Raw genomic sequence first — 20214 nt, forward strand, 5'->3', positions numbered from 1 at the left:
AGGAGTCAGAAACACCCAGTCAAGCCACTCCCAGATTCCTGACTCACAGAGATCAAAAGATAAGCGTTTATTGCTTTAAGCCACTAAGTTTTGGCATTATTTATTATGTAGTAATAGACACCACATACAGGCAGATGCTGTTATGAACATGTCCATTTTATAGATAAGGAAACTGAGTCTCATTGAAGGGCCCTAGATTACCTGATAGTGGAGAATCAAACCCAGGGCAGGCTAAGTTCAAAGCCAGTGCTTTTAACACCTACAACCTAAGGGGCTGGAGAAGATCACAGACCATTAAAGAGATCAACTGTTTTATCCCTCTCATTGTAGCCGACAGGGAAACCTACCTGGATGAGGAGTCACCTTGGTCAAGGTCACTTGAGGTGGTATTCCCTGCCCCGTCCCCACTGTTCTTGGGCTTGGAGGGGTGGCTTCCGCTTCCTGGGTACCTGCAAAGGCAGTCCAGTTTCCAGAGCAACACACACCCTGTGCCTTGGCTATGGAGAGCCTAGCCTTCAGAATGATCTAGAATACTCACCCCAGTGGTCATGGGTGTGGACAAAAAAAAGGGGTTCTATGGAAAGTAACCTCACAGGGTGATCTGATCATAAATTCCTAACTGGGCAGGTCATGGTGGGTAGTTATGCCACAGACCTATAACTTCTGTAGCGAAAGGTTTTAAGCCAGCCCTGTTCATTGTTCTTGTGCATCTAGAGTAACACACCTTTGAAATGCCAGAAATAATACCCCTGGAAGGCGGCACTAACCCTCCAGAGAGCACACACAGTCTTGCTAACTATCCTGTAATCCAGTCCCCTCCTTGCTCTCTCCCACCTCCACGTGTGTTCCCTCCTTAATTCCAAATGCATAAAAGAAGCTGCAGAACTGTTCTTCTGTGGGGCATTTGAGATCTTGCTCCCTGGCATGTCGTCAGTTTGGCTCAGATAAACCCTTACAAAAATGCTCTACGGGTTCAGACGTTTCTTACGTCGATATGGGCCAATCCACCAAGTGAGGTCTGCTCTTTCATTCACCAGGAGGGGATAGGAGAGGGGGCTTCCGGTGCAATTCAAGGAGCATAACTACACCCCAATAAATTTAATAAAATAAAATTAAAAAAAAAAAAAAAAGGAGCATAACTAGGAGGGAAAGAAGGGCAGGGGTGGGGAGCAAGGCCCAGAGGCCTGAGCGTCAGGCCTATGGTGCAAAGGGGCCCTGCCACTCTGCTCTCGCCTACCATCTCCCGAGGCCGATGGAATCTCCTAACCTCCTGAAAGTGCAAGCCTAACCACAGCAACAGCATGGCTCCCCAGTGCCCTCAGGAGAAAGGCATAGTTCCCACCAAATCCCATGGGGCTCCAGGATTGGGCCCTTGACCCTCCTCCTCGCTCTAAGCCCCCACGCCCAATGCTACCCTCCTTTAGACTTGTTTTCCCAGGTTCTTGTCCTTATCCCACATCTCCCTGCTATTCCTTCTGCCCTCCTCTTTTGCTTCTCTAACTCCTATTGTTTTTCAGGTTTCAGAGGAGATGCCCCCTCCTCCAAGAAGCCTTCCTGGACCTCATTACTGGTGCTCTCATGGTCTCCCACATTTCCGCCATCGAAGCACTGAACATATAGTAGGTACTCGATAAATGTCACCTGGATGAATACTTGCCAAATTGCCCCCAGCTCGGCTCTCTGCTTTCTTCTGTCCCCTGCTCTGCACCTGCCTTCCCCGCCTTCTCATTCCTCTTCAGTCGCTCCACTCCCTGCACTCCTGTAGTCCCTAGTTCCAAATTCCACATTTCTGTGTTTTTGCTACATTTTCCACTTCAGATGGGCAGTGACTGCAGCAACGTCAACACCAAAGCCGACGGCCCAGAACGGAGCATCAGTTCTCAGCCTGGAGGGTAACTGCGGAAGCAGATTCTTAGGTGGCTTGTGTGTCAGATGAGGCTTTCCCCCCACCCCTGGGCGGCCACATCCTGGGGGTTTCTGACTTCTGACCTCCAGAGCTTCAAACCGAGGCTCCAAATGGCCAGTCCCTGGTTTTACTTAATTCGAATATTACAACAAGCTTATAAGGAAGGTACCATTGCTATCATTCCTCACTTTATAGCTTGGAAAATTGAGGCACAGAACAGTGTAGGCATTTCCCAAGGTCACACGGCTCCAACAGGCAGAGCTGGGGTTGAAACCAGGTGTCTAGCTCACGCCCTCCCCCTGCCCCAGCTCTTGACGCCCATCCTCCTCTCCAACTCTGAGCAAAGGCTGGGCCCGCATGAAACATCACCCTTAATGGCTAGTTTGGGACCTCCAGGGTAGATGGGGCCTTGGCGCCTACCTGCCGCTACCCTCCCTGCTCGATGGGCTGATCAGGCATCCCAGGGGCCTGTCCCGCTGGGTTTGGAGCAATTAGTCATCCTAACCAAGGGGGAGGTAATTAATCACTTAATTCCCACTGCAAGGACCTGTGGAAAAACCGGTGCAATCGGAAGGTTTCCAGACAAAGAGGAAAGATCTGTCTTGGGATACCATGCTCACGGGTGAGTAATACTTAATGCCACTTTGGGGAATTTCTTGACATTACTGGTTAAGAAAAACAAATCTGCTGCTTGATGCACAGACTCACCATCGTGGGTCAAAAGAACCCATCCCCTGCTGACAGTAACAGTATGTACCACACAGGGTCTTCTGTGGCTTACATGCACGAGTACCCCTCATAATGACTTTCTGAGCTGGCTGCTGCAATACCCCCATTTTACAGATGGGGAAACTGAAGCCCTAGTTATACAGCTGGGAAAAGAGCAATATCGCACTTGTCACCAGGAGGCCCCTGGCCTCCTGTTGGGCATTTACCTGTGGGGACAGCTCATAAACTGGTTGGTCTTAGGCCATGGTGTGTGGCCACTGATTTGGGGGCAGGATCTTGGCTCCTTAGTACGAGGCCCCAGAATCTAACCTGCTTCCACTCTGCTGCACTGAGGGGAAAAATGCATTCCAGTCCTTCCATCTTCCTTTGCTGGAGCCCGCAGCACCATTGCCAACCGAGATGCCCACAGGACCGAGACAGGTGGCCCAGGTGAGGACCGAGGCAAATCACAGACATGTTCCTGGCATATGTCCTGTCTCAAGGGCACAGCCGCTCCTCAGCTGGCTATTGTTAACACGCTGGAAGGTGGGCCCAGTGTGGCGGGATCTTATGGTTTTCCAGAGAGGCCGGTAATCGTGATTTTTATGTGCTGTGCCTCCATATTTTCATGGTGGCACACTGATTAAAATCCAGTTTCTAAAAATACCATTTTGTAAGACACCACTGAGGGTCAGATCTGACCCCAAGCTTGCACCCCAACTCCAGAACAAAGCAAGCAGGACACCCAGACATTATTATACAATTCTGTATTGAGCGACGCATTTACAGAACGTGTTCCTTTTTTCTTTTTAATTTTAAACAAAGTTCATCAATCTCTCATAGAAATGGTTTTTGTGGGTTTCTGTTTTGTTTTTACCGTTATAGGACGTGACCCTGATAGTTGTTCATGGGTCCGCTAGCTTTAAGTACAACAGGATTTCTGTTTTCAAAAGACTATACTAAGTGCTTAACCAAATCCCGTCACACAAAAGCCAGAGTTAGTTCTGTAAGGATCGTGTACGCCTGGATTTCAGTGGTGTGTAGGTTTCAACAGTAAAAAGTGGTGTGTTCCCCCACAGTTGTCTTAATTGCGACAGGGCGGTGGTGGCTATAAGCAGATGTTTCGTTTGTTCCAGATTTGATGACTCTGAAAATTGGTCACTGTTTCCTATTGTCAAAATATAAAAATACCTTCATCTGGATAAAAATGTATACAGTGGAAAACTCTTCAATGCATAGCCTGGGTGTATGGAAAAGTAAGTTTTCCTGCAGGGTTTGTGTTGTTCTTCATTGATTGGTGTGGAGGCGGCAGCCTGGGCTGGGTGCATGAGAGTTGAGATTTCTGGAACGGCCCTCAATTGTTCCCTTCTGGTCACTGGGTTTCAGTAGCCTGGTTTCAAAATGCTTGCTGCATCCTTGAAACCTCTATCAGCCATCTCTCCCCCTGGCATTGGATCGGCTCCGATGATGGCCACCTTTTCATTGTCATTCTGGATGCAGCTGGGGAGTCACCCAATTCAGCCTTCCCACAGAGAGTTTAAAAAACGAAAAGAACTAAAACCAGGAGAGATTCAACAACCAATATGGTGGCTGTTTCATCCAAATTGGGAATTCTCCCCCTAGAAACCATGATGACAAAGATGCTGGAGGAAGGCCTTCTCTGAATTGGGGGGTTGAGTCTTTGCTCCCTAAAAGGTCAGATGTTTGTAGGCAGGAGCATGGATTTGGAGACCGGGGTACAGTGGTCAAACTGCAGTGAATTCAACCTTCTCGCTTGTTCTGCATGGAATTAAGAGTTGCAGACACCTTCCAGAAGCAGCACCAGTGTCCACTTGAGAGAGAAGAGGGTGAGTAGAGGAGTTGGGTTCTCTAGTGTGATGAATCTAGTTTTTGGCTCTGGGTGCTTGTGGGATGACCAATGCTGTTATTTTCTTCAAACATAAGGAGAGGAAGATGGTGGCCACACTCTTGCTCTGGAAAACCAGAGGGGAAACTTTCTGCACTGTGGCCATGATTCAGGTTGGGGAATGGGCTCATTCGGGCTCAATGCCACTCTCCAATCCCCTGCCCCCATGCCTGGCTTTCCAAAGGATCTGGAAACACATCTTGCCTACAGATGGCCGAGATGGACGCCCAACTTGTGTGGCCCACAGGTTTCTGACTTGAGGGAGTGTAGGCAGTTTGTTTTGTACCATGTTACATCTCAGATAGGACCGCTGGCCACAACCCACATCTCTACAACATTTACAATGGCACAGGACATTCTGTGTTATCAAGGTTGCAAAACAGACCACCAGAATGAAACACATCCTCAACGGCATCGAGCTTTTTTTCATTTAGAGTCTTTTGGACTTTCTCTTTTCAGCACGGTTTCTGGAGGGGCAGTAGCAATGCGCTGTGTCTCATAGACAGACATGGAAAAACAAAACAAAACCGTGGTTCAAAGGTTATCTAAATTTTGGTCATGTCTTAGAGTGTTTTGTGATGGCTTTGAACAATTGTCTTCTTTTAATCTCATCTAGTGGCAAAAAACGACACAACTTCAGTGTACACTTCGCGACAGTTGTGACAGCATCCTGATTTTATAACTCTCTGTAATATCAAAACAGCATCGGCTGGGAATAAATTCCAAAGGATCCTTTATTAAAATATCTAAAAGAGGTCTATAAATATTTATTTATTTTTCTAAAAGAGTTTGGAGTTTCCACTTTGCTTATGCCCCTTCTAGACAGGCCAGGGTGGAGCAGAGGGTGCTCCCTGGAGCAGAGGGTGCCAAAAAGAGGAGGCAGTGGCATCTGCCCCACCTGCTCACTCACAACTTACAGAGCTAGGATTACAACAAAAAACGTAAACGGCATAACATCGCTGTCCACATTTTGATGGTTGAGTTCCTCCCTTCTGTACGACGCCCTGTCTGGGACAGTGAGTGAGAGGGAGGGTGGCCAATCAGGGATGCCCCTCGCCCGTGTCCTGCCTTCAGAACTCCCACTCCAGGGCCTCCTCCCGATTGGCAGCCCTCTCTAGCCGGTAGATGATGCTGTTCAGGTTGGCCATCTTCTCATGCCGCCGCTGCAAGTTGGGGTTCACCTTGGTGCTGGGGTGCAAGGCCCCAGCCGTGTCGGCAGTGGGGCTGGCACTCGGCACTTTGGCAGGGGGGGCACCAGGTGGGGATGGGGAGATGGGCGCTGAGGACGAGGGCACAGGTGACACAGACATCATGAGGCCTGGTGAGGAGGCGGCCGAGGGCGAGTTCAGTGACACCTCCAGGCTGCAGCGTGACGACTCCGAGGCCGACTTAAAACTCAGGGGGTCCGGGTGTAGCCGCTCTCCACCCCTGCTCTCCTGGGCGGGCTGCAGTGCAGGGCAGTCTGGGGTGGTCCTGCCTGGAAGAAGGGGCCCGGGGGCCGCTTTTGGGAGTCCATCGTTACGTGGAGGGCTGGGATGCATCTCCTCGGGGGAACCGTGGCCGTTTTCCAGCTCCCCTGAGTCCTGGAGCTGGCTGTCCGCCTTTTCCTCAGCATCCTCTTCAGTCTCTTCCTGCTTAATCCTCACCTGCGCTGCGTCCTGGGCAGTCAGGGACGTGACGCTCTCTGCTTGGCCCTCCCGAAGCTCCAGTTCCTTCACAGTAGGCTTCTGGTCTTCAGCCTCAGAGTCCGGGCTCTGCGGGGTGGGGTCTGGCTGGGAATGGCCTGGCGGGAGGACACCAGGACCCCCACTGGGGTCAAGGTCTGGTTCGTCTTGGGTCCCCTCCACCAACATCTCCCGGCGCATCCGGGACCTGGGGCAGAAATGGCGGTGAGCGAGGGGCTGGACAGGGATCCTGGCTAATCCTGGGCTCAATCCACGAGTGACCTTTTGACCCCACCCACTCCCCAGGGGCCTCACTCGGCATTGAGCTTCCTCACATGCAGTGTCTTAGCGAGTCCTCTTGACAACCCTTCCAGGTGGGTGCTATCATTACCCCCACTTCCTACAGGCGGGAACAAGTCTCCGAGGTGCTGAGTGTCTTGTCCCAGGTCACAGAGCCAGTGAAGTGGCAGAGCCAGGACTTAAACTCAGGACTGCTGGATTCCAAAGCTCATGATCTAGACCTGCACTGTCCAGTTCAGGAGCCACTGGCCACATATGGCTCTTGAGCATTTGAAATGTGGCTAGTTCGAATTGAGATGTGATGGAAGGGCAAAGTCCACACCAAATTTTGAAGGCTTAATACAGAAAATATGTAAAAGATCTCATCAATAAAGTTTTTATATTGATTACATGTTGAAATTGTTATGTTTGTATATACTGGACTACATAAAATATACGACTACAATTAATTTCATCTGTTTCTTTTATTATTATTTTTTAATGTGGCTACTAGGAAATTCTAAATCACATATGTGATTGCATTATATTTCTGTTGGACAGCGCCGTTCTAGAGCATTTCTCAAAGCCAAACTCAGATCTAGTTTGAGGCAACAACTCCCTGCTTCTTTCCTGGAGGGACTCGTACACATCAGCCCAGAGGGGAAACTGAGGCACAGAGCGTGACCTGTCCAGGTCATCCACCACAGCACACAGAGGCAAAGCTGGGACCAGAGCCGGATACCCCAAATTCTAGTCCAGAACCCATTCTCTCTTCACTTCAACAGCCTCCCCTCTTTGGGAGGGAAACTTAGTCCCATACACTATGTTTTAGAGCAGGAAGAGCCAGGAATGGGTCTCAGTCCATTAATTATCTTCCTGATAGCAAACAAGGTCCAGAGAGGTCAGATGACCCATCCAAAGTCAGAGTGACAGGGCTTCCTCAGCACCTCCAATGCTGTAGCCCTCTGCCCATTTATATTAATAATAAAGCATAATAAAGCACATGTTATTGATACATAATACTGACAATTGTAATTATAAACATTATAATGGATGCTTATCGTGTACCAGGCCAACAGCCAGTCATTCACACCATAGTACAAATTAGTCCTTGCAATGCCTGATTCCCAAACCTATAGCAAGGCAAACCTGGTAATTTTCCCCCCAAAACCTCCTGTTGTTTGCAGTTCCCAGAGCTCACTGCAGTTTGTAATGATACATTCATATGAGCACTTGTTTGATAGAGGCCTTCCCTGCTAGTCTGTGAGGGATGCTAAGGGCAAGAACTTTGCCGTGTTCTCTTCGGTGCCTGGCACAGAGTATGTGCTCAATAAACAATCACCAAATGACATAATGTATTCTTCTATAACTACGACTCTTTGAGAGTGATTTCTTTTGGGAGTGCAATTCTCTTTGCTCCTTGGTGCAAACTCCTATTCATCCTTCCAAACCCAGCTCAAATGCCACCTCTTCTGTTAGGTCTTCCCCAGGCAGAATTCCCTTTTCCCTCAGCCCCTATTCCTTCCTGCTTTACAGCATTTATTAGGTTGTAGGGAAATTATCTGGTTTGTAATTTTAAGCTCCCTAAGGACAGGGATGTCCTTTGAACTTTTGTATCCCAGACCCTGGCTCACTGTACACATGGCAAATATTTGTTGAATGAATATGCTGGATAATAATGGAATGCTCAGTTCCTGTGAGAAACAAGAGGGGAGAGGATGTCCTTATATCCCCCAGGGAGGGAAGGAGGACGTGAGGCTTTAAGGACCTATGTCATTTAACATTTGGCAGGCTCTGGGCCTGAGCCAGACAATAAACAATATTTAACACTGTGTTTCTGCTTCAAGTTTTTCATTTGATCCTCGAGTCAGCATTGTTGGCTAAGTATTAGGTTCCTTATCTGTAAAATAGGGATGAGACTCAGAGAGGTACAGTGACTCGCCCAAGAACACACAGCCAAGATGAACTCAGGTCTTTGTGATGCCCATGCCTGGCTGTGGAGACAGGAGATTTCACCCTTCTAGTCTCCTCTTGCTCTCTTCCCTTGGATCAAGAGACCTTTTCTTTGCCCCTGGAACACATGCATGGACTCTTGTCTCTGGCACCACGTGGACACCAGACATTTCTTGCTCAGGAATCTTGACAGGGGATGCCTCAGAGACAGCCCCTGAAATCCTACCAGTCTGCTCCCCAGGGTCTCGCTGGCCTCAGGAAGCCCCTCTGCAGTCTTCTGGGGTCCTGCCAGACCCAGTCAACAACAAACTCCCAGGAAGCCTAACCCACTGCAGGTCAGTGACTGAGACTGGTGCCTGGTGAGTGGGCGGAATCAGCCACTCCCCATAGGGCTGCCGGAGGGCTTTCCTCTGGCCTCGGGAATGGGGGAGGCCAAGAGACCGGAATCGGGGCTCCAACATGAGGCTCAGTGGGAAGTTAGGGTTCCTCAGGCCTGTGCCGCAAACACCATCACCTGTCCCTTACAGAGGCAGGCGCAGAGCAAGCTGGGGAAGTTGTAATAAAGATAGGGACAATAGAAACGTCAGCACCCGCCACATACTCTGTGCCAGGTATTTTACGTAAATATGTAAGCTCCTCGAATCTGCAGGACAACTCTGTGACGTAGATTTCATGGTTCCCACTTTATAGGTTAGAAGACTGAGGCTCAGGGAGGTGAAGTGACTTGCCCCGGGTCTCACAGCTGGAAATGGTGGAGCTGGGATTTACAGCACGGTTTGTCTGTGTTCTAAATCCAAACACCCATGCAATACGGTCTCCCCATCTCCCAGAGGCCATGCTGGGCTCCCTGCAGGCCCTGAGATGGGGAAGGGGGTCCAGCCGAGACCTTGCCCACCTCCCAGGGGCCCGCCCGCCCCAGTAGGCCCACCTGTAGTTGTGGAACCAGTTGACGACGGTGTTGGTCTTGAGGTTGAGCTGAAAGGAGAGGAGCTCAATGGTCTGCTGGGAGGGGTAGGGCTCCAGCTGGTAGGCCTTCCTCAGCGCCTCCTTCTCCTCGGGGGCCAGTACCACGCGAGGCTTCTTGATCTGCAGGAGGCTCAGGTCCTGGGGCTGCAGGCAGGGGCTGGGGCACTCGGAGCGAGTAGCTGGAGACTCACTGTCGGAGCCAGTGCTGATGAGTCCGTACCTGCGCTTCAGGTAGGCTGGGGCGGGCAGGGGAGGCGGGGCTGAGAGGGGCCGGCCCGGCCCACTGCTACGTGCACCCCACCCCCCAGCGGCAGCGGGAACCGCTGAAGGGGCTGAACCTCAGAGAACCTCTGTGCCCTAAAAGTGGGGGTCTGCTCCCTGTCTCATCCTTTTCTCTCTCCTGGCTCTCCTTCCACATCCTGCCAACGCCTCCGCTGAGACGCTTGCCTGCCCACACCTGCCTGAGAGTGAGGGTGCGTGCTTCCCCCTTAAGGCCGGTCGCTGGCTAGCACCCAAAGTGTTAACATGCCGATGCTTAGCGGGGTGCCTCACAGATAGCAGATTCTCAAAACAGGGTGCTATGAGGCATCTCTGCGTGGACAGAAGCGCCACTGAAATTCACCACAGTCGTGTAGGGAGCAGGGGCAGGACATTAATTTAAACAGTAATTGTATGATGTATCTCAACCTCAGTTTGTCAAAATGTGAAAAAAAAAAAATGCTTTTTCAGAATGGAGGAGGTCAGGTATTAGGGTCTCATTTAACCCTCACAGCAATGCTCTGAGGTAGATGCCACCACCTCTTAATTTCAGATGAAGAGAATGAGGCACAGAAAGGGGAAGAAACTTGCTAAAGGCCACACAGCCAGGAAGGGGCAGGCCGAGTTCTCGACTGCAAAGTCTCTGATGCCGACAGCCGAGCCTGGCCTTGGCTTTGGCCCACGTGCCCCTCACAGGCTGGCTCGATGCTGGGCTCTCCTCATGAGCTGCCTGGCTGCTCCGGATGACAACTTTTCAACTCCTCGTATCTCATCCCCCAACTGGACCCTGAGCTTTTTGAGGTCAAGGATTCCCTTATGCACAGCATGGGATTGGGAGGGCGCACAGTGGGGTGCTCAGCGCCAGCTCATTTCTTCAGGGATAAGAGATACTATTGGACGAGGTAGGAACCTGCAGTCTTCTTGTCCAACTCCCCCAGGACTCTTGCTTGCCGGGTCAATTCTGTGCTTTGCTGTGCAGGATCTGGGTAATGGGCAAAGGAGGATCTATCTATGTATTATCTACCTACCCATCTATGGATCATCTATTTATCTATCTATCTATCTATCTATCTATCTATCTATCTATCTATCTATCATCTATCATCTGCCTATCTACCATCTACCTACCTACCTACCTACCTACCTACCTACCTACCTACCTACCTACCTACCTATTTTATATAGTAGGGGCTTGATGCAGAGAATGGAGGGACCAGAGAGGGAGCGTTTTGGGGAACGTGCAGTGGGGTTGGTAAAGACTTTAATAAAGTAGTTATGGGTGTGAGGAGGGATGCTGAGAGAGATGAGGGATGGGCATTTTCATGGGAGAAACAGTAAATATTTGAATGGTTTCAATTCTATTCTGTGGGATTACTATTCCTTACACCCCACACCAGGCTGAGACGGGACCCCTGGGGCCCTGGGTTTATTGGGGTTACAACTAGATCTGGTTCCAATGGGAAAACCCGAGGGCAGACCCGGAGCACCCACGGCTCACCTTTCTTCTCCAGCTTCTTCATGTCCCGCAGCCTCTCCACATTATGGGGGTCACTGAGCCACAGCTGCATGCGCACAAAGGGCTCCCGCCCCTTTAGGCTCAGCTTGTGCCAGGGTTTTGGCCGGGACAGCAGGTCAGACACGGAGCCCTGAGTCAGGCCCAGGATACTCTCCCCGAACAGCCGCTGCCCTGGGGACAGGGGAGGAGTGCCACCGGTCACCCCGGGCAGGGCCGAGGTATTCTCAGGGGAGACGGGAAATGGGAGAGTCAGGGGAGAAGCCGGGATGTCTCCACGAACAGACATGGGGGAACCCACACCCACTGTGGATCTCGAGGGGACCTTTCTGCAAAATAGGAGACTGTGGGGGAGACCAGAAGCTGCCCACAACGCTTTTGTCATTTAGACGTTCGTCACTCCTAGGAGACCTCTGTAATTGTCTGCAAGCCGACCCCTGATCACCTTGTTAGGGAGTAATTTGACAGATTCTATCAAAATGTCAATGCTCCTATCCTCTGGTTCAGCAATTCCACTGGGATTTATCCTCCAGTTGTACTTGCCCAAGGGCACGAGGACGCATCCGGACGTAGTTTCAGAGGTGGCAAAAAACTGGAAATAACTGAAATGCCCATCAGTTGGGTGAAAAATGTAGGGCACCCACGGCCTGAAACACTTTGCAACAGTGAAAAAGAATGTAGGCGGTCAAATCATTCTAATGTGGAAGGGTGTCCACAAAACAGTGTTAATTTTTCAAAAGCAAGTTGTAGGACAGTGTGTGTATGTGTGTCATTTCATCCATATAGAAAAGAGAAAAGAAGAAACTAGTGTATTCTTGCATGTGTTCAGAAAGTGTCAAAGATACATAAAAACTGGACTGGAGGCTGGGGGTTAGTTTATTTACTTTGTAACTTATTATAACTCTCTAGAAACCCCGGTCAGAGTTAGATGCCTCCTAGAGGGTCCCAGGAGCCCCAGGGATGACTGACACCTTCAGGCTGGACCCTAGCGCCTCGGGGTCTCACTGTGGGCACTTTCCTAGGTGAGCAGGAGCCAGCCAGGGTGGAGGCAGTCCCCCCAGCTCCCACCACCCCGTACCTAGGTTATTGTCGGTGAGGACCTCTTTGACCCTCTTGGTGATGGAGTACGTGTCCAGCTCAGGGGACATGGCCACAATCTCCTGGATGCCGCCCGCGGCCTGGCTGCCTGAGTACATCTTCCCACTCAACGAGGAGCCGGAGCGGCCTTCCGGCTGCTGATTCTCCTTGCTGCTCTCCAACGCCAGGCTCAAGGGCTCCTGGGAGCTCTTCTCGGGCTCCGTGGGGCTAGGGGGTGGGGATGGCGAGGACCTTGGTTCGGTGGGACTGGCTGTGGGCCACAGAGAGACACAGAAGGCAGTTACTGCAACCTGGCATAGACACACACGGTTTGGACAGGCTTGTTTTGTTACATAGAGCCAAGAGTTGGCAACAACCCATTTTGCAACCACCATAGTAATATCTCAGGCAGGGACAGCCAGTCCTGCATGGGAAAACTAGCAGATGAAAGTTTACATAGTCGCAAAGTACATCCCCACAAGATACTTATTAGTTACAAAGGAAAAAATAGTAACTTTACAGTAGAGATAACTGGCAGCCACCACCTTAAGCAAGTGATCAAAGTTAATGTCACCAATCACGGGGCAAGTCAACAATTGGTGCCTCCTGATACGAGGTTCCCAGGACGCAGCATCACTTCTGTGATATGACTGCCAAAAGTGCATGGCCTGAATGATACCATGAGGAAGCATCAAAGCCGACCCGAGACCGTGTATAAAATAACTGGCTTCACTGTAATTTCTTGCTTGTGCCAGATCTCTCCCTTAGCAGATGATAATGATGACAATATTTAATAAAACTTACTTTGATTGAGCACTTACTACATGCCCAGGGTAGTGTTACATATTTTATGCCCATGATCTCAAGTCACTAAAAAAAACACATCTACGAGGAAGGTACTATTGTCATCCCATTTTATAGATGAGGAAACTGAGGCTCAGAAAGGTTCAAAAATGTGTGCCTAGGGTCACACAGTGACCCATGGCAAAATCAGGACAAGAGCTCAGGTCTGCTTACACCCCACCCTGTCCTTTCGTCCACCGATTACGAGCCCCAGGAAGGCACAGACCGCATGGGTGTCTTTGGAGCTTGGGGGGTTGGGGGAGGAGCAGGAGGCACTGGGCTGATATCTCTTGAGTGAAAATTTCAGCCAGGACCCGATTACCCTGAAAGTTGCAGAGTGAAGCCTCAAACTTCTGAGTCGTACATCAGAGCCCCGTGTGGCTGACAGCCCATATCTGGGGTCTCGAGGATCCTAAGGTCCCACCTGACCCCACATTGGCTGATCTTGGATATCTAGGTGGCATCCGTGTGATGCTGGAGCTAACATGGACACATCTCCGGTCACTGTCACCAGTAGAGACGCAAAGCTGGTGGGGAAGGGCCAGCCTGGGAAAACAAGTGGCTGTTTCAAGTGACCACAGGTTGCCGGCAGGCTCAGCTGGAGGAGAATGGGCAGGTCTCTGGAGACATCGGCCCTCGGAAAACCACCTCTCCACATCTCCACTGAAAGGGCCAGATTTCCAGCCAGAGAAGCAATGGGATGAGAGATGGAGATGTACCCAGATGTGGACCACCCCCACTCCTCCACCCCCACAGAAGGCGGGCCTCTTCTGACTCCTCTTCCAGGACTGCTTCTGACAAAATTACTGAAGGATTCAGAAACCAACTCTACCAGGAGGAACACGCTAACCACAAAGGGCCGGGAGGTCGAACATGAACAGTCAGGTGGGGGTTGGAGTGAGGGCTGCTGGACAGGGGTGTGGGCAGGAAGCAGAGGAGAGAGCAGGGTGAGCAACTGATGTCGGTTTGCCTGGGGCTTTCCTGGTTTCAGCACAGAAAGTCCCATGCCCTGGACAAACGGGTCAGTAGGTCATGATACAGACAGGAAAGGAGAGATGGAAGGAGAGATGGAGAGACAGAGCAAGCAGAGGTAGAAGACGATGGGAGGGAGGTGCAGAGTGAGAGAGACAGAGAGGGATGGAAAAGGGAAGCCAGAGAGAGAGAGAAATGGGACAAAGAAACACTAAGAAAGCCAAGGGCGGAGGAGACCCTGATGGGGGCAGAGACGGGTAGGAGACAGCAACTGTGTGGGGGGAGCGGGGCTTCCTCAACTGCTGGAGAATTCTGAGAAGTGCCTGGAATACTGATCAACCACTGTGGGCGTCACTGACAAGGCTGGTTAATTAACTGGGCTCCATGGCCGGCAGCTGGTGCGGATGGGAGGGCATGCTTTTAACCCTCCCCCAGCATCCAGCTCACCCCCAACGCCCTGGAGGTCAGGGGCTCCAGCGCTAGTGCCTGCCCGGTGGCCAGTGTGGAGGGGCCATGGACCAAAGGGGGGCTGGGACAGGTCCAGACTCACCCCAAAAGCCAGACAACATGGGATCTTGTGGGCAGTGGATCATTCTCCTGCCTTATGTTGTGGACGAGCAGTGGCTTTGGTTGAATCAGCCACCACCTGCCCCATGTGGGTAGCAGCTACCACTCACATCTCTGCTTCCATAAACCTGGGGCCCTGGCTTCCCGGCCTGCAGGTGAGCGGGGGACAAGGTGTTCACTCTCACCGGCATTCATCTTCCTTCCCAAACCGTACGATCCTGCCTCCCAACCTTGGTTGGTACTGTTTTTTCTACCATGAACATTCTTGACCTTTGCCTAACCCTATCCTAACTCAAATTCTCCCACAACAAAAAAATTAAACAAACACCCCCTTCCCCCAAACAATTAGACATCAGGGAAGTCACATCAGAACTACAGTGAGATACCATTTCATACCCACTAGGATGGCAGTCAGAAACAGAGACTAGCAAGTGTTGCCAAGGATATGGAGAAACAGGAACCCCCCATACATTGCTACTGGGAATGTAAAATGCTGCAATTGCTGAGCAAAACAGTTTGGAAGTTCCTCAATAAGTTAAATACAGAATTACTAAATGACCCAGCAATTCCACTGCACATGTAGATCCAAAGGAATCGAGAATAGGTGTTCAAAGACATGCACACGAACGTTCATAGAAGCATTTGTGACAATAGCCAAAAGGTAGTTTGTCTATACAATGGAATATTACTCAGCCATGAAAAAAATGGAATTCTCATACACGCTACAACACGGAAGAATCTTGAAAACATGATGCTGAGTGAAAGAAGTCAGACACAAAGGCCACCTAGTATGATTCCATTGACACGAAATGCCCAGAACAGGTAAATCCACAGAGACAGAAAGCAGACTGGTGGTTGCCAGGGGCTGGGAGGAGAGGGGAAAGTGGCAGTGACCGTTTAATGGGTATGCGGTTTCCCTTTGGGGAGATAAAAATGTGCTGGCACTGGACAGAGGTGCTGGCTGTATAACACTGTGACTGTGCTAAATGCCACTGACACCTTAAAATATGGCTAACGTGGTCAATTTTATGGTATGTGAATTGTACCACAGGAAAAAAAAGTCAACTAATTAAAATACAACGCAACAACAAAAAGGGTGGGCACCCTGGGAAAGCAGGGCAGCCCCATGGTTAAGTGCCCCTGCTTTCTGATCCTGGCTCGGCCACTAACTGGCCAGTGATGCCGGGCCAGTCACCACGCTGTTTATACCCCTGGCTTCTTCTCTGTACAACAGGGAACACATGGCGTGAGGATTGAGAAAGAAAGTGCTGCAAGCGCTCAGCAAGTGGGACAAATGGTCGCCGCCATTATCATGGGTGTATTTGTCCCCACAACAGCCTAATGGAGCTGAGCATTTCCATTAAAAATTTTAAATTATAAAATATTTCAAAGCTATAAAAATATACGGAAAATGTAAGTCCTCCCTCCCTTCCCCTGGCCCATTACCTTAATAGATGTTAACACTCTCTTATTTGCTTCAAATCTCATTCGTTTAAAAGAAAAAAAGAAACAGGGCGCCGGAGCCTCCCCTCCCCCCCCAGCGCTCCCTGGCCCCTCCCGCCCAGAGCAGCCCCTTTTCCCAGGCAGGCGAGCAGTGGCGCCTTTTTCTCATTTTAATGCATAAGCTTGTAGCCCTAATACCATAACAATGTGTATTGCTGTGTGTGGGTGTTAACTTCTAAAATAAATACCATCACTGGGACATGTGCTTTTGTTGTGTGTTTCAGGCCGCATTCCTGTTGACACCTGTCGATCTGGTTTATTTCTGTGACCCTGAGATGCGGTTTTGTCCTGTGGACCAATCCCCACTTTACAGATGGGCCAACTGACTGCGCTAAGGTTCTAGGATTCAGGGTCCGGCCTCAGTGTGTCTGCCTTTCTCTGGTCTCAGTGGGCAGGTCAGATGTCCTGTCCTCGCAGCCATGCCCACCTACAGCCCCAGTGGGCACTTCAGCAGGTCCCCAACAGGCCTGCCCACTGGTTGTCCCGGAGGAGGGACCCTGGGCTCCACTCTCCCGCTCTGTGGCTTTGGGCAACTCTCTGAACCTCAGTTTCCTGCCCCAGGCAAAGTCCAAACTCCATCCTGCCTGTGCATCACTAACGGATGGGTCCTGGCTGCCCAAGGCCCTGCGCTAGGATGCGTTCTGGCTGCGTGCTGGATTCTTGGGAAAAAGAGATCAAGCAGAGATTCCTGACGGGGATGAGGGTGGGGCTCCGCATGCAAATTATTTCCTCTACTTGCTCTGGCGCTACCTAGAGGTTTAACACCAGCGGCAGATGCATCTGCCTGGTTGAAGGAAGGATGAGAGGGAAGTAGGGACACCCCCTCGGAGCCCACTGCAGTCTTCCAGGGGAGCAATAATGGTGGCCGGGGCAATGGGGCCGGAGGGAGGGGCAGACATGGGCAGGAAAGCAGACGCACGTGCCATTGCACGGACCGGAATAGTGAGGGCTCACCACAGTTCTGGGGGGCTGGCAGCACCCCTCGAAAGAGCCCTGTGGATACTCACCCTGCGCGGCGCTGGGCTGCTGGCTGACCGCCTGGCCAAGCTGGTCCGAGAGCCACAGCTGCATGCGTATGAAGGGCTCCCGCCCCTTCTGTGTCAGCTTGCTCCACGGCTTTGGCCTGGACAGCATGTCACTCACACTGCCTTGTGACAGACCCAGCACCTGGGGACGGGTGGGGCAGGAAAGGTGGCTTAGCAGGACCCTGGGACACAGGCTGTCCCCTCCCCTCTCCTCCCAAGACCACTGTTCTGTCCCGACAGGACATTTGTTCTTCATTTCCCAGGTGCCTACTATGTGACTGCAATGTACCCCCACCTTCAGTGCCCTTCTGTATGTCCCTACATGTAACAATCCTACCTAGACTTTCAGACCCCTCAAGTGCTCCCTCCTCCAGGAAGTTTTCCTATGTCTCCCACTTAGGTCACTTCTCCCTCGTCTGGGTTTGTCTGATCCTTTGCCAGCTACTCTGCTATGGGCAGAGGTGATATTAAAAGCTGCTTAACCACTGGTACTGGGGGGGCACCAGCCAACCAGGAGACCCCTGGATGGACTGAGCCTGAACCCTTCAGTGGCTGGACCATGGGAGGGATGGACAGTCCTGAAGGAGGAGAGGCAAACGGTTATTCCTAACCAGGTGAAAATGTTTTACCGCTTCAACAACCATAGAACTGAACGCCAGCCTTGCCCATGGCCCCCCTGCCCACAGGGCCCAGGGACAGCCGGATAAAGGAAAAATGGCTCTGGGGGTCACGGGGACCTGGGTTCGAATCCTGTGTGCACCCTGTTCTTGCTCACACATGCTTCTTTCTGGACCACGGGCACTGGTGGCTGGGTCCTCAGGTGGCCCACCCTCCCCAGGGGCCCCATGGCCTCGAGCCTCCCGAAGCGGCTCCCCTACTGTCTTCACCTTCTCCCCAAAGATCCTCTGGCAGATTCCATTCTTGGCTAGCTTCTCCTTGACCTGGCGAGTCAGCTCCAGTGTGTCCACCTCACGGTACATGTAGAGCTCGTACTGCTCGGGGGTCAGGGGTGGCACGGTGGGCTTCAGCGTGCGTGGCACATACGCTGGGTAGTAGGCCAGCCGCCCGCCACTGCCCGCCTCGGGGACGCCCCCCTCAGCCTTGAGCTCGCCCACCCTGGGGGGCTCGTCCTCACCCCCGGCCGCTTCATCCTCGGGGGCCGAGGGCGCCTCGTCCCCACGGGGCCAGGCCCGTCCGTTGGGCTGGCCAGAGTAGCTGGAGGAGGACGAGGAGAGTGAGGGCGAGACGGAGGCATAGGGGCGGCTGAGCAGCCCGCGGTCCGAGGCCCAGTGCTGGTCGAAGTAGCCGGCGTCCCCGATCTCTGACTTGACCTTCCGGATGATGCTCTGCACGAAGGCGGCGGGGGACAGGACGGTGAGGGACGTCTGTGTGGCACTGCTGCTGATCCCCCCGCTGCCAGCGCCACTGCAGACACCGCTGTCCTCCTGCTTGACGTAGGTCGGGGCCCCGTTCTGGCTCACGGCTGCCAGGGAGGGCCGCTCTGGGGGCGAGGGGGGCACCGAGCGGCCCCGGGGGCCTGCCTCCATTTCCAGCAGGGCCTGCTGCTGTGCTTGCATCTCCCGGCGCGCCTGTTCCAGAATGTTCTTGATGGCATCTTCTGAGGTACTGGCAGAGGCTGTGCCATTGGTGATGCTCAAAGGAGCCGTTGAGTTCTTGGGCTCACCTGTGGGGAGGACGACAGGGTGGCCAGAGGCCCATCATCAGGGCACGGCCTGAGGGGCAGAGATGGTTACAGCTTCAGTATTTACAGCAGCAACTTGTAGGAGGCAATCTGTGTCCACAAATTAGGGACTGGTTAAGTAAACTATGGTCCATCTGTATGGGAGAATGTCAGGTAGCCTTTACAAATCAGGGGGACAGTGAGATTTAGCACGTATGGAGAAAGTGCTCAGGGGATAAGGTAATGTAATAAAAGACTTGTCTTTTACATACGCTATGACCCATCTATGCAAATGTTCAAAGACAAGGAAAATACTATAGCCCATAAAAGAGGCTGCTTCATTTACTCTAACAGCAAAATAGTGGCATGAACCCAAATGCCCACGGAGAAGAGAGTAGTAACATAATCTTGAGTGAAAACCGCAAGTCCCAGATGATACACAGCATAACCTTTCTATAGAGCTCCAAAACAAGCAAAAATAGCACAAAAAGTTAAGATGAAAATAAAAATCCCCTCCAATTTCTCTCCCAGAGGCAACTACAGGAAATATTCTCATGTATTTCCTTCCGGTCTGTTTTCAATTCCATGCGTGGTATGATCATACTCAATATGGGAGCATAGCCTGATTTGCCCCCATTTCATATCAACATGAGTAGTTTTTCCTATCATTAAAAGTTCTTCTATCTTTAATGGCTGCATATGCCACTGAGGGGGTAGTCTCTATTTACCCAATCCCCCACTGATGGACACTTAGGTTGTTTCCAGTTTGTCACTGTTGTGAATAATGATAAAGGAATAGCTTGTATATAAATCTCTGTCCCCATTTTCTTCGATTCCCTGAAGTAGAACTCCTGAGTTGGCAGTCAGCCACACTCATTTCCTCCCCGAGAACTGCTAGATGCTCTCTGCTTAGCATTCACTGTTGTCAGGGGCATGGGGTGATAACCTTGGCCTATTTCCTCTTGCTGAACTCTTCACAGACCCTGAATGGCCCACTTGTGCAAAAGTTTCCCTCTGCTGTGATGTTGTTGCCTTTTTAATTTTCCTGCTGCCTTGTTTCTGACCCCCCAGTTGGGAGAGCACTGCATAGGGAGTCAGAAGACCTGGGTTCTCCTTTGGTCTCTGTGTAACTGGGAGCACATATCCCCCCCTCTGACCTCAGTTGTCCTGTCTTTTTAGTGGGAGAGTTAGAATAGATTGCTTCTCACGGTTATTTTCACCCCAGTATCGTGTTTTATCCACATCTGTAACTGGTGTCTAGCACATAGTAAATGTTTACTGAATGATTGCCTCTCTCTTGCTACAGAAGTTGACCAAGAAGGAAGAAATTAGTGTATACACCATAGGGGCTCGGCAGATTATAGGGGTGGGGCAGTGTAGGTTCCTAGCAGGG

At 51.3% G+C, this 20214-nt stretch overlaps 1 protein-coding gene across 7 annotated transcripts in view; it reads right to left on the bottom strand.

The window, feature by feature from the left end:
• Positions 1-3364: 3364 nt before the first annotated feature.
• CUX2 (cut like homeobox 2) overlaps positions 3365-20214 on the bottom strand; it is a 231475-nt gene continuing 214625 nt past the window's right edge. For all 7 annotated transcript variants that reach the window (XM_074321133.2, XM_074321129.2, XM_074321131.2 and 4 more), the window contains 6 exons: positions 18028-18824; positions 17123-17282; positions 12232-12501; positions 11139-11327; positions 9345-9618; positions 3365-6392 (listed from right to left, as the gene is read on the bottom strand). In XM_074321133.2, the coding sequence (XP_074177234.2) occupies positions 5591-6392; positions 9345-9618; positions 11139-11327; positions 12232-12501; positions 17123-17282; positions 18028-18824 (2492 nt within the window). In that variant the 3' untranslated portion in view covers positions 3365-5590. The remainder of the gene's footprint in view (positions 6393-9344; positions 9619-11138; positions 11328-12231; positions 12502-17122; positions 17283-18027; positions 18825-20214) is intronic.

This window comes from Rhinolophus sinicus, chromosome 9 (assembly GCF_057876585.1).
Source record: "Rhinolophus sinicus isolate RSI-liver-muscle chromosome 9, RSI-T2T, whole genome shotgun sequence".
In the NCBI taxonomy this organism is placed as follows: Eukaryota; Metazoa; Chordata; class Mammalia; order Chiroptera; family Rhinolophidae; genus Rhinolophus; species Rhinolophus sinicus.